Source organism: Palaemon carinicauda, chromosome 8 (genome assembly GCF_036898095.1).
Source record: "Palaemon carinicauda isolate YSFRI2023 chromosome 8, ASM3689809v2, whole genome shotgun sequence".
Classification (NCBI taxonomy): Eukaryota; Metazoa; Arthropoda; class Malacostraca; order Decapoda; family Palaemonidae; genus Palaemon; species Palaemon carinicauda.
Genome location: NC_090732.1, coordinates 157,212,781 through 157,227,384, shown reverse-complemented (window position 1 = coordinate 157,227,384; position 14,604 = coordinate 157,212,781). Strand labels below are relative to the sequence as shown.

General features: G+C 45.7%; 2 protein-coding genes across 2 annotated transcripts in view; both read left to right on the top strand.

Annotated features, from left to right (window-relative positions):
* Positions 1-14,604, top strand: part of LOC137646049 (mediator of RNA polymerase II transcription subunit 23-like) — a 714,542-nt gene that overhangs the window by 342,986 nt on the left and 356,952 nt on the right. The gene's annotated exons all lie outside the window — the stretch shown is intronic.
* Positions 1-14,604, top strand: part of LOC137644756 (KAT8 regulatory NSL complex subunit 3-like) — a 129,920-nt gene that overhangs the window by 29,508 nt on the left and 85,808 nt on the right. The window contains exon 3 of the mRNA XM_068377653.1: positions 1,952-2,143. Coding sequence (XP_068233754.1) covers positions 1,952-2,143 — 192 coding nt within the window. The remainder of the gene's footprint in view (positions 1-1,951; positions 2,144-14,604) is intronic.

Genomic DNA, 14,604 nt, shown 5'->3' with positions numbered 1-14,604 from the left:
GGTTATTGATGCCCTACATCTTTTTGAGGTGGAAAGGCATCTTGCTCTTTTTCACCAGTGATTGACTTGTTTGCCACACGACGGAACAGGAAGCTCACGGTATCGTGCTCCCCCATTCCAGACCTTATGGCATGACTTGAGGATGCCTTTCAACACCCTTCGGACAACCTGGATGCTTGTGCTTTTCCTCCATTCTGCCCGAATCACAGAGGGGGAAGTGGGCCGTATTCTGCAATTGGTATCGTAGTAGGGATATTTATCCTGTTAGGGCCTCTGTAGTGTATAGCTGATTTTTCAATATTCCTTAACCTAGAGAAGCTCCTCTCAGTTTTTGCAGTGAAGGCTATTGTTCATCCTTGAGCCAGGTCTTTAGACTAAAGGTCTTAGGCTTTTTGTCTTCATAAAAATTGTCTATGCACATTATAAGCTTCAAAAAGTGTTGCCCACCATGGGACCTCGGGCCTCTCGAGTGGGAGGCGTACTAAGTTTTCAAATCTCGTATGCTTACCCCCAATGGGCCTTTGAGATGGATGTCAGACAGAGATCTAACACTAAGACAGTTTTCTTGCTAACATAGGTATTGGTAAAGCAAGTTGTCAAACTTCATGGCATCTTGTATGTCACAAGTCATTCCAAAAAGTGGATGGAGGTCTCCTTTACTTTTGTTCCTGAGTTCGTGACCAAGACCAAGAACCCCAGTTCACGATACCAGGTCTAAGACTTTGTCCACCTCTTCTCAGGAGGCATCTAGAGGTAATCAGGATGACTTGCTTCTCTGTCCACTGAGGTCTCTATGGCCCTACCCTAAGATAACTTGGCACTTTAGGCCTGAGAACAAGAGGCAGAAGCAAGAGAAAGAGTCCAAGAACACTCTCGCTCTGGCTCCATGAGACCATCAGACATGTCTTTCTATCAACTGATGTGTGGATTAGGCAAGGGCTCACAAAGTAAGGAGTATCAGCTCCACTTTAGCTTTCAGGATGAACCTGTCAGTGGCACTGATCCTAAGGCTGAAGTCTGGAAACACCTGACAACCTTCATGTCCCACCACCCACAGGATTATACCGACAAGTTTTCGGATATTTTTACCCTTAATCCTTTGGTGACTGCTCAACAGGTTGTGCATCCAGCCTAGTTCCCTCAGCGACAATAAGCATCTCGTTTAAGAAAGCAGTTTTTTCACAAACCTAAAATAAAAAGTAGAATGATTAACTTTCTGCTCTACTTTCTTCCCCACTCTTGGTGGTGTAGGAATCGTGGCCGTTATGATGTGGACTGGATGTTGGACGCAGGTAAGCTTCATAATTAAGCAACTTTTCTTTTCGGATGAGATTTGTTAAGAAATATCTCCCACATCCTCTCAGAGGAGAAGGATGGATAGAATGTATGGAAATCAATTTGTAATGTGTATACAGTATATTCGAACATCCTATCGTATATAAGAATTTAGGTTCTCCTGTGCCTGATTATCATTTACACTTGGTATGGTCCTAATGTTATGCCAGTGATGTCTCCATGCTAGATTGTTTGGAAGTTGGCAGAAGTTATCACCTTTGCTCTTTTACAAGACCAGCTGCTTTGACATTTCCTAGGAAAGCTAAACCAGCCAGATTGGGGTTCATAAAGACTTCATCTCTCCTAAGGATGAGTCTTCTATCAAGGGACCATGGTTTGTATTTTAATGTCTGTTCCAGCTTTGCTACAGTCATAATCGGGACTCAGGTTTATAGAGTTATAAGATATACAAATTACATTAAAAAATATGTGATGTAGTAGAATATTTAAATAAAATCAGATGTTGACATTAGAAAGTGTACTCTTAAATAAATTGTAATTCATGTATATAAATATTGACATCAAGTTGGTGCAGTTCTGTATTTTCTCTTTAATTAGAATAGAGTTGACACATGAAGAACTTTTCTAGTATTAAAGACTATAACTCAAATTACAGAGCCAAATTGGCATAGGAACATCAACCATGAACCCAGTACCTTTTCGTCGACCAGCTTCTACTTCAAGGCCTGGATCTCCCCGAGCTGGTGGAATGGTGTTTGGTGTTGGAGAAAATGTTGATATTAAGACTAAAGGAAGTGGGGACCCTCATGCCAGGTTTACATCAATGCTTAGACTGGCAAGTGGGCAGGTGTGTGAAGTATTATCATTTTAAAGTTTTGCAGTCAATTGCATCGTATAGTAGTATTGTTAACTGTTGAGAATGTCAGGAAATAGTAATTAATTTCATCTTTTTATTTGTTTGATATAAATTTACTTTGTCAATTGATTAATGGTATGTTTTATAGTTTAATCTTCTTGTCTTCAGTTGGTACCTTGCTTCTCTATTGCAATAATGTGGAACGTAATAAATATACTTTTCCACCTGTGTTCTTCTAATTCCATGTTTATTCCGACACTAAATACAAACCCTTTCGCTGTTTATAAGGATTATATTTTTGGTGAAGGTGGAAGACTAGCCATAAGACATTAAAGCGAGGTATATAAATACCCGCCTGGTAGTTAGCTGGGAAGTAGTGGGTTAGTCCACTACCCCACTCACTCACACACTAGTGTCGTCTCGTAATTTTTTGCTTTTGGCTTGTCTGAAAACACACGTTACTGCTCTTTGCCTCCAACAATTTTTTGACTTGCAAATTTAAACTTTTTTTTTTTTTTTTTTCCTCATAGGTGTGCTTGTTTCTCTTTGCCGTCCATCGTACGGACTTGTCTGGGGCCTGAAGGATGCACCTGCGAGATATTCATTTTGTCTGTAGAGACCGACCCCCATTTGTTGTGTCTGGCCTGCTGAGGACGGTATTGTGACTAGGATAACACCTGCTATAAATACCGGGAATGGTCTTTCCTCTCAGTGGGAGAGATTTGGTTGCCAACGCAAGAAGTCCAAGAGAGATTCTTCGCCTTCGGGATCTTCGAAATCAAAGAAACCTCGGACTTTGTCCTTGACTCCACGATCTCTTCCCAAATCTCCTGATTAATCTGTCTGTTCTGGAGAATGGTTGAACAGGAGTGTGGTTGAACAGGAGTGTAGACCAATTAACAACAGGTCAACCTTGGGGGTTTGAGGGACAGTGTTGCTTCCCCTAGAGAAGCTGCCCTGCCTCTTCCCCCGGGGGTATCCTTTTCTATTTCTGATTTGTCCCATAACTGGAATACAAACCTACGCTATTTATAGGGGTATTACTTTCGGTGAAGTTTAAATGAAGAGCCATTAGAATTTAGTGAGGGTTAACTACCCATCCCGCTAGTTAGGGGGGTTAGTGGGTGTAGCTACAGTAGGGTCCCGAATTATGCGAGAATTTGGTCGATTAATGACCTCGTGTAAATGGAAAATCGCGAATTTCGAAACACACAACTAACAGAAATAATTCCATTGTGGCCATGGCAACCAGCAATTTGCCTATTCAAATGTGTTTACTACCCATTTCCAATACTTTCTTTGTACTATACTGTATTTCTTTATAATAAATTGTTTTTGTAAATAAATAAAACATTTAATATACTTTAAAGTTCTAATAACTTGAAAAATGGTTAAAATTATAACCAGGATAGGTGTAAACACCATATATTTCCCGTTACAACACAACCCAAAATACAGACAAATTTTAATGTTTGTCATATCTATTGTATAATACAACTGGTGAATAGCAAAACCATCACTCTATAGACTAGCTTGTTGTATGATTGAAAATCCAGAATTATCAAAATAAAGGCGATTTTATATCATGCGTTTCCTAAACACGCTAAAAAGCAGAATAGAAAACGACAACCAATGTTTTGTTTACGTTTATCTCTGATCACAACGAAGAAACAGACGCATTTATACATCTGTGTTTTTGAATTGACAGCAATTTTACCAAGTATAGATTATATGTTGAATTTGTTATTACCAATGTTCTAATTATTTTTTATTAGAACTTTCAAATAAATTAAATGAATGCCATTTATGAAATGTTTTTCTTTATGATGCCGCCTGAAACGGAAACCTTCCATTTGTTTACGCTCCATCTTCGATCATAATAAACAAACGAATGCATTAAACACACATGATCTAAGTCATAACTAATGATATTACAAACATTTAGTAAACATTATGTTATTACAAATATTTTACTTACCGTATCCATATAAATTCCTAAATTCGTAGCAAAGCTGGAATTTTTTTTTTCCTTATGCGTTTAATCCACAATAGCAAACTGCCGCTAATGACAGAGTGATAACTTACGATAATTCTAAACTGTTACGAAAGATAATTGTCCTTTCCATATCCAAAATACTTTTCCTAACTTCAGTTATAAGTCAACTTGTACCCACCTCAATTATGGATCCATATGCAAAAAAGGTAAAGAAGAAAGTACTAGGCCTATTTTTAAAGTCACCGAACAATTAGGTTACCGCTATAACGTTCGATGAGAGAGAGAGAGAGAGAGAGAGAGAGAGAGAGAGAGATGGTTTTAAAGTACTAAACAATAAATATGATAGGTTATAACACATTGGTGTTTATGTAATATTAACTGTATAGATGGTTTGAATAAGTTAAGAAATGGTGTAAACAATTCTTTGTTATTGTATTCGCGCGGAAGCTAGACATCAGCTGATGTGATCACAGCCAAAAGTAAAACAAAAATAAGTTAGCAATACTCGATTTTTAAAACACACCCGAAATTTAACAACATAAGTACATGTTTTATTATAGCGCAATTGACATTTAAAGAGTAAAAATTTTCTGGAATAGAATGGTGTTTCCTAAAAAATAGTGGTTTGCTGACGAAATCGGTTACCGTATTTTAAGCTATGATTGAAATGGATGTATACACGGTATAATTTTTTCGTTTTGTATTTAATTGACACTTCAAGAAAACCGATTTTGGTTTCTTCATCTATTTGTAAGTATTGTATAACGAGAGAGAGAGAGAGAGAGAGAGAGAGAGAGAGAGAGAGAGAGAGAGAGAGAGAGAGAGAGAGAGAGAGAGAGAGAGAGAGAGAGAGAGAGATATTATGACGCAGAAGGTTACAGACCTAGAACAGGGGAGGATGAAGGTGGGGGGGAGTGATGAAATAGGCTGGGTGGACTCGCAGGGGAGACGGTAGGAGACGGGGGAAGGGGGGATTTGGTTGCCAGTGGCTAAAAATAGATTCTGAAAGACGGTAAAGGGAAAAAAACGAATCCCATCGAATAAACAGAATAAGGAAAGGGAATAAGATTCAGAGGAATAATAGATATAATGGAATGAAAATGACTAGATGGTGTTAGTTGTGATAAGAATAATTTAGATATTTGAAATAAGAGTGTCTGAGGAGGTATAGAAGGAATTCGTGATAAATATAGAGGACTATCAAAGGATACAGTTAGTTTGCATTAAAGGGTTTGTTATCGTTTATCGGCAGTGAATAGCCTAAACTTCGGTAACGAGTCGTCAATATTTTGTCATATTTTAAACAGTATACATTTGATTTGCAAACATTGGTTTTGTAGAGTAGACGGTAAAATAAAATCTAGAGAGAGAGAGAGAGAGAGAGAGAGAGATTTCTGCCATCAAATCTCTCTCTCTCTCTCTCTCTCTCTCTCTCTCTCTCTCTCTCTCTCTCTCTCTCTCTCTCTCTAGATTTTATTTTACCGTCTACTCTACAAAACCAATGTTTGCAAATCAAATGTATAGCCTACTGTTTAAAATATGACAAAATATTGACGACTCGTTACCGAAGTTTAGGCTATTCACTGCCGATAAACGAACCCAGTCTACTCGTGAAAACCTTGAACGCCCAGAGGGAAAAATAAGGCCTTTAAATATACTGTACTAAACAAAAATAATGCTTTAATATACCATCATTAACACTACCATTACAATTATCGTAAGGTTGGAGAAAGATAAAGATTGCCGAGAACGTAACCACATTTCTGTTTACATTTTGTCAGTTGGACTCGCACAGTTAACAGTTGATTTCATTGTTGATGTGGAATTTTATCCTTAAATAGGCTATTCATCATGAAATTATGTTAATGAAATGTAATGTTAATATTGTTTTGTAACATTTATTATAAATCACCGTATTTAGGGCTACCAATATACTTAAAAAGACTATAGATTTGATACATTTTGTAGTGCTTGACTCGCGAACTTTGAACAGCCTCGTGGATACAGAAAATTTATTTTTGAAAAATAGCGATCGTGGAAAAGGGGAATCGTGTAATTCGAACACGCTTAATTCGGGACCCTACTGTAGCTACCTTTCTCACTCGCACACCTGTGACTGGGCTTCACTTTGCTTTTGGCTTGGATGGAGATTGGTTGTTGCCTATCTTCCTCCTCACCTATACTTTGGACTGCCATTAATCATAGCTTTTTGTCTTTTTCTTTCAGTGTGTGTTCGTGCGTCTCTTGCTTCCTGCCGGCTATGCGTACCTGATCCTGAGGGCTGCACCTGCGGTATCTTTATGTCTGCGCAGGATACTGATCCTCACTATCTATGCCCGGCTTGCAGGAGGCAATGTGACATAAGTAACAAGTGTGTTGAATTCCAGTTTTGGCCTGCCTCCCAGTGGAAAGGTTTGGATGTCGGTGAAAAAAAAGACGAAGAGGGATTCTTTTCCTTCGAAGAAGAAACCCAAAGCTTCGTCTTCTGCTTTCCTACCTTCCTCTGAAGCTTCAACTTGAACAGTTCTCTCCGTTAAACTATCAAGTAGTAGCGCAGACCAATTAACCCCTGGACAATCTCGGTCCTCGAGAGACTGTGTGGCTTCCCCTGGCGAAGCAGCCCTGGGGTCTCCTATCCCCCGAGGGAATCCTTATCTCTCTTCATTTGTACAGGTTTGGCCGTTTCCTGGCTTGCCCGGCCCTCCCTCCAAGGAGGCTCTGCTGCAGCTGCTTCATCCAGGCACTGAGATTGCAGTGTTCATCAGCGTCGGATGTTGACCCTTTGACCCTGTTCGATGTCTTGGTGTCAGAGGACTCGTCTGCTGCCTGCCAGTAGACACTGTTTCTGCTTTGTCCTTTGCTTCCCCAATGCTGACCATCCTTTGGAGTTGGAGCAAAGTCCAGGCGATTGTTCCCCTCTCTCGTTCAGCCGAGAGAGGCCACTGAACCTCCTGCCCCTGAAGGGGATCGTCACCCGTGGTCATAGGACCAGCCGTGCTCGTCCGCACGCTTTGCTTTAGAGGTGTTTTTTCACCTTTGGTGAAGAGATGCCTCTTTGGCTCTTTACCTTTGTCTCCGCAGCTCTCCTTTTTGGAGGAGCCTTCTCATCCTTTCTCTACTGGTTCCCGACCTTCTCCTGTTTCTATGGACTTGCCTGCTCGTCAACGAACCCCCGGTTTGTGACTCTCCCCATCAAGGAATCATTTGCTATCCTCTTCTGGGGATGTTCGCCCTTCCAAAGGGCACATTCCTTCGCCAGATCATCGTTCGACTGTTCGTCAACCTACTGCTCGCTGATCTCCTGCTCAGCAATCGCCTGCATCGTCAGGCTGCTGTTTACTTAGCCGCTGGCCTCGCCAAACTACTGCTCGCCGATCCCAGCTTGTTAATCATCTGCTCCCCGACCTTTTCCTGTTGGCTCTTCTCCATCTCGATGATCCCAGGATCGCCTTTCGCCAACTTGCTGATCTTATGATCGTACAGTTGGCCCTTGTTCTTTGCGGTAGTTAGGGTACAGACACAGCCGAAAAACCGGGATTTTCGTGAATAAATGCTGCACTAGAGTGACCTAACTCCTAACCTAAAAAGTCACTGTCCCTTGCCTGGAGCGGGTGCCTGAGCTGATGATGAACACAGTAAATACTGCGTAATATAATTTTAATCTGGTTTCTACAATAGTTTATAATCATATGCACAGTGTACAGTACATTTGCACACATGTACACTATCTACTGGACACAGTAAGGCTATAGTACAGTATTGTGCTAAAGTAAATACTGTACAGTATTTACTAAGGTCGTCGTCAATCCTCTTATTGTTAATTGCTGATACTGTAGTGTATATTACTGTAATATATAAGTAATATCACTACAGTACAGCTTAACTGTACTTACAGTAAGTGCTTGGTGTTTTCGTTGAGACGACTCGTAGCCTAAGCGTTTTCTTGAAGCATGACACAACTGTGTCGTCTCTTGTGCAGTAAGCTATTATCTACGGTAATTATATTTATTTCATTTTCAATGTCAATTGGATAGGAAATTTAAAAGATAATAAAAGTATCGTTGCTAACATTAACGTAACTGTATAATCATTGTATAAATGTATAACGGCCAAAACAACCAAAAAAGAAAAAAAAACAGCTATTGCACTTTAATAATGGCATGAGTTTTTTTTTTTTTACTTACATAGGATTTTGGAAGGATTGACTTAAAAACATGTAATGTACTCAGTATAATCATATACTGTAGTTGTGTTTTTAAGAAAAATAAAAATAAGAAATAATTTAATCTTTACAGTAAAAACATTCCTTTAGGATTGTGTAGGTGTACACATTTTGCCAAGAAGGTGGTAGAACGGTATGGTTACATAATCGCATTGACGAATTTGTAGCTATAATCATTGCTGAAACTCACAAATTGTTTTATTTTTATACTTACTTAAACAGAAATACAGCTTACTGTATTTTATAAACTGAAAACATCAATATCTCAGTAATAATGGTTTCTTTTAAAGAAACAAAAAAAAAAGTGCCCTTGAATACTGGTCAAAACTGATTCTCTCTCTCTCTCTCTCTCTCTCTCTCTCTCTCTCTCTCTCTCTCTCTCTCTCTCTCTCTCTTTCTCTCTCTCTCTCTCTCTCTCTCTCTCTCTCTCTCTCTCTCTCTCTCTCTCTCTCTCTCTCTCTCTCTCTCTCTCTCTCTCTCTCTCTCTCATTATTGCATTTCAGGAAATTACGATTATTTTAATAGTTAATTCTGCTTTAATAAAACTGTTACGTACTTTTGTTTTAAATTTTGGATTTATATCAACGATCAAAGTCTTTTGGGTGCTGTGATCAGATCTGATGATGCACATGCGAGTCAATAACAAAGAGTATTGTTTAATATCCTATTTCTTAACTTATTCAAAACATCTACTATGTATAGTTAATGTAGTATTACGTAAGCACCGATATGTTACATGCTACCATAATATTCAAGTAATACATTTATAGCTCTCTCTCTCTCTCTCTCTCTCTCTCTCTCTCTCTCTCTCTCTCTCTCTCTCTCTCTCTCTCTCTCTCTCTCTCTCTCTCCAGCTAGTCCTTTATAGGTGGGGATCCTTATCCTTAGCACTCACAACGATGCCGCAACGTTGTTCTGACACACCAGGGTAAGTCAGCATATCTGCAGGGATCCCCACAGCAAACAATCGCTAACACACTGGGAAGACAACAAAAAAGAGTAATAAGTCATGAAACTCTTGCCAGTGGAAGAACATCTGTTCTAACTGACGGCTGAATTCAAAGTGTGAGTGCTCAGTGAGCAAGGTTCCTGCCAGTAACTACTGGCCACCTGTTTACACCTCATTATATAAGTTTAACTGTCGTTTTTTTCCAACACGGAGTACTTACCTCAAACTACTTTCTTAGGAGTATCTGGGATCTCCTCCCAACCGACCAGAATTTTGTGTAGTTTACCCTACTCCCGTTTTCTATGCGGGGTAACCTCTGGCAGAGTGATATGCGCCCAGAGATGACCCGGGGTCAGAGAACATGCTTGCTCAGGTCTCGATCTCCAGTAAGTTTCTGGTCTCGTCGCAGATAACATCCCGACGCTCTCTCTTACCCAGTGCGACCCTTTGTGTCCCTGACCCCCTTTGTGTCTCACGCGGTTCCCACGTGGTCTCCTTTTGCTCTTCCTTATCTTTTTCCCTCTGTGTTCCTGTGTCTCGCGGTGTCTTACTAGTGCGTTATGGAGCATCCCCGTCGTTGCCCTGGGCCTATGGCTGGTAAATCGTGTGGTGCCTTCCTCTCTAAGCCTGAAGTTAACCCGCACTCCTTGTGTTCTTCGTGTAGGGGCAGTGTGTTCCCCTACAGTCACGTGTCCGGAGTGCGAGTCCTGGAACGAGGTGCAGTGGGTGCGCTACAGCACCAAGAAGAAGAAGACCTCTAGACGTTCACCTAGGAAACCGAGCGTCTCTTCGCCTTTCGCTTCGCCCGGCGTTTCTTCGGACAGTGTCTCTCTGCCGCCTTCCCCTACCCAGTGTAGGGGTCGAGGTAAGTCTGTTGCGGGGAAGAGGCCTGTGGCCCTTCCCTAGGAATCTGATTTACCTGACAGTGGGATTTTGTCTGAGGGAGGGACGGGAGTGTGTTTGGGGGACGGAGCCTTGGTGAAAGCAGGGCCCGTCTCATCAGACGATCCTATGGGGGGGGTAAAACTGCTGCAGCCTCTTCTCCCGCCTCTTGGGCAGGTTTTTCAGGTGCGTCAGCAGCCGAGGTTGCCGCCGAGAAGGAAGACTCGCCGCCGTCAGACCCCCTTGCATGGACGCCTCCGAAGACGCCCTTCAGATCTCCCCTGAGGATGGAAGAGGAGTTTGAGACCTGGTTCCCCAGCGAGGAGCTCCCCCGCTCCCCTCCAGCACCTTCAGCTATGTTCCCGTCCATCTTCCTGGAGCCTTCATCGCCGACCGGACACCATGTGGACCCACCAGCAACGTGGCGTGACTCAGGCCCTTCAGTGAGGTCCTACAGGTCTTTGAGCTTCTCGGTTGAGGGCTACTCCTACTCATCGGAAGATGGAGCCCTGAGGGACTATAGGAGACGGCGAGATAGGTCCCGCAGGAGACGGTCTCGCTCACGTTCCCGTTCCAGATCCCGCCACATGGGTAGGCGCTTGAGATCCCCCAGGAGGAAGTATAGGAGAAGCGACTCGCCGGAGGAAGAATGATTGCGGGTCGCCATCCCCGTAGCCAACTCCTGGGGGCTTCAGCAGTCCCAAGCACCTCGGGATGGCCCCCTAGGCCCCGCTCACCAGTAGGATTTGTCTCCAGCAGCAGATATGATCGACGGAGGGAGTCGTCTCTTCAGGCCCCAAGGGACAGGCATAAGTCCGCGAATGTTCCGACTCCATCCGCCCAGCGGAGAGAGTCGCCCCTTCGGTCTGGCAGCCGCGTCCCGGCCTCAAAATCTACGACAAATCGTTCGGAAGGAGAGAGACTCCTTCCCTCGACGGGCAAGCCCGCAGACCCCTGGTCCACCGGGAAAAGAGAAAACTTTAGGACGGAGGCCTCCATCCCTGCGGCGATGCCCGTCCTACACCCTGACCCGCAGAGACTGGACCACTCCGGGAAGATGCCTCCTCCCCGTGCGGCTCCCCCCGTCGGAGGTCCTCCGTCACGAGCACTGGAGCGCCCGACGGAGAATGTAGAGGACGGTGTAGAAGGTTCGGCAGCGGAAGTTTCGGCCTACAGGAAGGTGATAGGCCTCATTAGGCGTCACCACAGGCTGTACGAACCTCAGCCCTCTACTGACGAAGTCTGGCTCTCAAGCCTCAGCAGGCTGGTGGAAGCACCTGTGCAACAGAGGCCCTCGCTATCCCTCCCTTTGGCTAGGGATGTTAGGCTGGGTATGGCGCACGTTGACAAGATTGTAGCCAACCACGCGGAGGCTCCCAAGAGCCAGAGCGCCTCCAAACTTCTCCAGGGCCTGAAGACACAGAGCCGGTTCTACCTTCCTGAAGGACACCGCGCGGGTCCCTGTACGGTGGAGTCAGCAGTCGCCATCCTGGGACAAGGAGCGGCGGAGGAGAGGGCTACCACTGCCCCGGTTTGTTTCTCCCCTGCGGAAACGTCCATGATGGAGGAGCTGGCCAAGGACCTGGTGCATGTGTCATCGTGGCTGGATTGGTGGGCCTCCACGCTGGTGGGGTTCCAATCCTCGCACGACCTCGCAATCCTGGAGAATCAGGCCTTGCTGAAGGAGCTGATTAGCTCGGGAGGTAAGGCCCTAAAGTTCCTCTCCTACCAATCCATCGCACAAGTCGCCAATTGGATACTGCGGAAGAGGGACACTGTGCTCAACAAGCTCGTCAGGAGGCTCTCTGACAGAGAAGCGAGGTCCCTGAGGAGCCTGCCACTGTGGGACGACTCAGTGTTCCCCCCTGAAGGCGGTGGAGGAGACGGTAGAGAGGGTTAGGAAGCTAAAGGATGCGGGAGAACCCAGACCACCTCCAGCGAGAAGACCTGCCCATAGAAGGAGACCCTCCGACCTCTCTCTCCCTTCTCGCGCCTCACCTAGCCAGCCCAGGAGAGACGCCCCTACTACGTCCTGGCAGCAACCTTCACTGCCCTCACGTAGAGGAACGCCGGCTGCGCAGTCAGCCTTCAGGCCTTCCTATTAGGCCGCCAGAAGAGGTCGTTCAGGCCGTGCCTCTCGAAGGAGATAGGGAGAGAGGCCCTCTACTCCTGCCGAAGCTTCAGGTTGGGGGATGCCTCAAACATTCTTGGCAAGCATGGCGAGCCCAAGCCCACGGATCGGATCCATGGACTGTAACAGTTCTGAAAGAAGGATACAGGTTGCCCTTCCTGGCGGACCCCCCACCTCTGATACCAGATCTTCAGGCGGAATGGTTGGCACCGAAAGACCCCTTGAGAAGGACGGCACTATAAGAAGAGGTCTCTGTGATACTGGCGAAAGGGGCAATAGAACCAGTCAAGAACCGGGGTCCAGGGTTTTACAGCAGACTCTTCCTGATGGAGAAAGCGACAGGGGGCTGGAGACCAGTCATAGACCTCTCAGCTCTCAACAGGTTCATGTGCAAGACCGACTTCTAGATGGACACTCCGAAGTCGGTCCTAGCGGCCTTGAGGGAGGGAGACTTCATGATGTCCATAGACCTCAAGGACGCATATTTCCAGATCCCTGTTCACCTCTCCAGTAGGAAGTACCTAAGGGTAAAATGGGGTACCCAAACGTTGCAGTTCAAGACCCTCTGCTTCGGTCTGTCCACAGCCCCTGAGGTCTTCACGAGGGTCTTCTTAACAGTCTCAGCCTGGGCACACGAACAGGGCATCCGCCTGATTCGGTACCTGGACGACTAGTTGTTGCTTTCAGCCTCGGGGAAGTACTGAGGGAGCAAGGTGCGAAGCTCCTGCAGTTCTGCAACGTCCTGGGTATCATCATCAACCTGGAGAAGTCCCAACTGACACCCTCCACCAGGATGACCCACCTCGAGATAGTCTTGGACTCCCGGTTGGTGACAGCCTTCCCTTCCGCGGAGAGACTGGACAACTTGGACCAGATCCTACGGCCCTTCCTGTCGCGCCAGCCCAGGAGAGCCAAGGACTGACAGAGACTGATAGGCCACCTCGTGTCATTAGAGAAGCTAGTCCCATAGGGGAGACTCAAACTCAGGGGAGTACAATGGAACCTGAAGGAGACCTGGAACCAGAGGTGGTCCCGATGTCCCCGGAGACGAAGGAAGTCCTAGAGTGGTGGCACGACAGATCGAACACCCTCAAGGGGATGCCCTTCGCAGCAGACCCTCCGGAGATGCTCCTGTTCACGGACGCATCCAAGGAGGGTTGGGGTGCTCATCTCCTCGACAGCATAGCAAGAGGAAGATGGTTAGCCGAAGAGAAGAACCTGCACATAAACGTACTAGAAATGATGGCAGTGCGAAGAGCATGCCTAGAGTTCGTTCATCGGCTCCGGGGAAACACCGTGGCACTGATGTGCGACAACGCCACGGTGGTGGCCTACATAAAGAAGTAAGGATGAATAAAATCAAAGGAGCTGTGCGACCTCACGTTGGAGTTTCTGGAATGGGCAGAAAGGGAGCAGATCAAGATCTCGGCCAGATTCATCCCAGGGAAGAGAAACGTCCTGGCCGACGGCCTCAGCAGAATGGGTCAAGTGGTAGGGTCCAAGTGGTCCTTGCACCCGGAAGTGGCCAAGACTCTTATTCAGAAGTGGGGCTCACCAGCGATAGACCTCTTTGCCACGAGACTGAACACACAGCTCCCCGTGTTTTGTTCTCCTGTGCCAGATCCAGGGGCGGCGTTCGAGGACGCCTTCCAACACCCTTGGGACAACCTCGACGTTTACGCCTTCCCTCCCTTCGGAATGCTCAGGCATGTCCTCAACAGGGTGAGGCAAGCGGACAACCTGTGGATGACTTTGGTAGCGTCCTGGTGGCCGGAGAGAGAGTGGTTCGCGGATCTAAAGGAACTGGCGCGCCTTCCACCTTGGCACCTTCCGGACAGACCAGACCTTCTCTGGCAACCACACTTTCAAAGGTTCCACGAAAACCCTCGGTCCCTCTGCCTTCACGCGTGGAGGTTATCGAGTGTCTCCAGAGGAAGGAAGGGTATTCGGCGACGACAGCAACAAGGATGTCAGGGTACCTGAGACGTTCGTCAGCCGCAGTATACCAGGCAAAATGGGCTACCTTCACGAAGTGGTGCATCTCGAAGAACATCAAGCCATTGCAGGTCTCCATCCCGGAGATAGCTGACTTCTTAGTCTATCTCAGGGATAGGGTGAACATGTCCATCCCAGCCATTAAAGGAGTCTGGGCTGCCCTGGGACAAGTCTTCCTCCTAAAGGGCATTGACCTGGGTACCTCCAGACACATCTTGATGCTCATCTAGAGCTTCAAGCAATCGTGTCCCCCTCAGGCCATTAGGGCGCCCCAGTG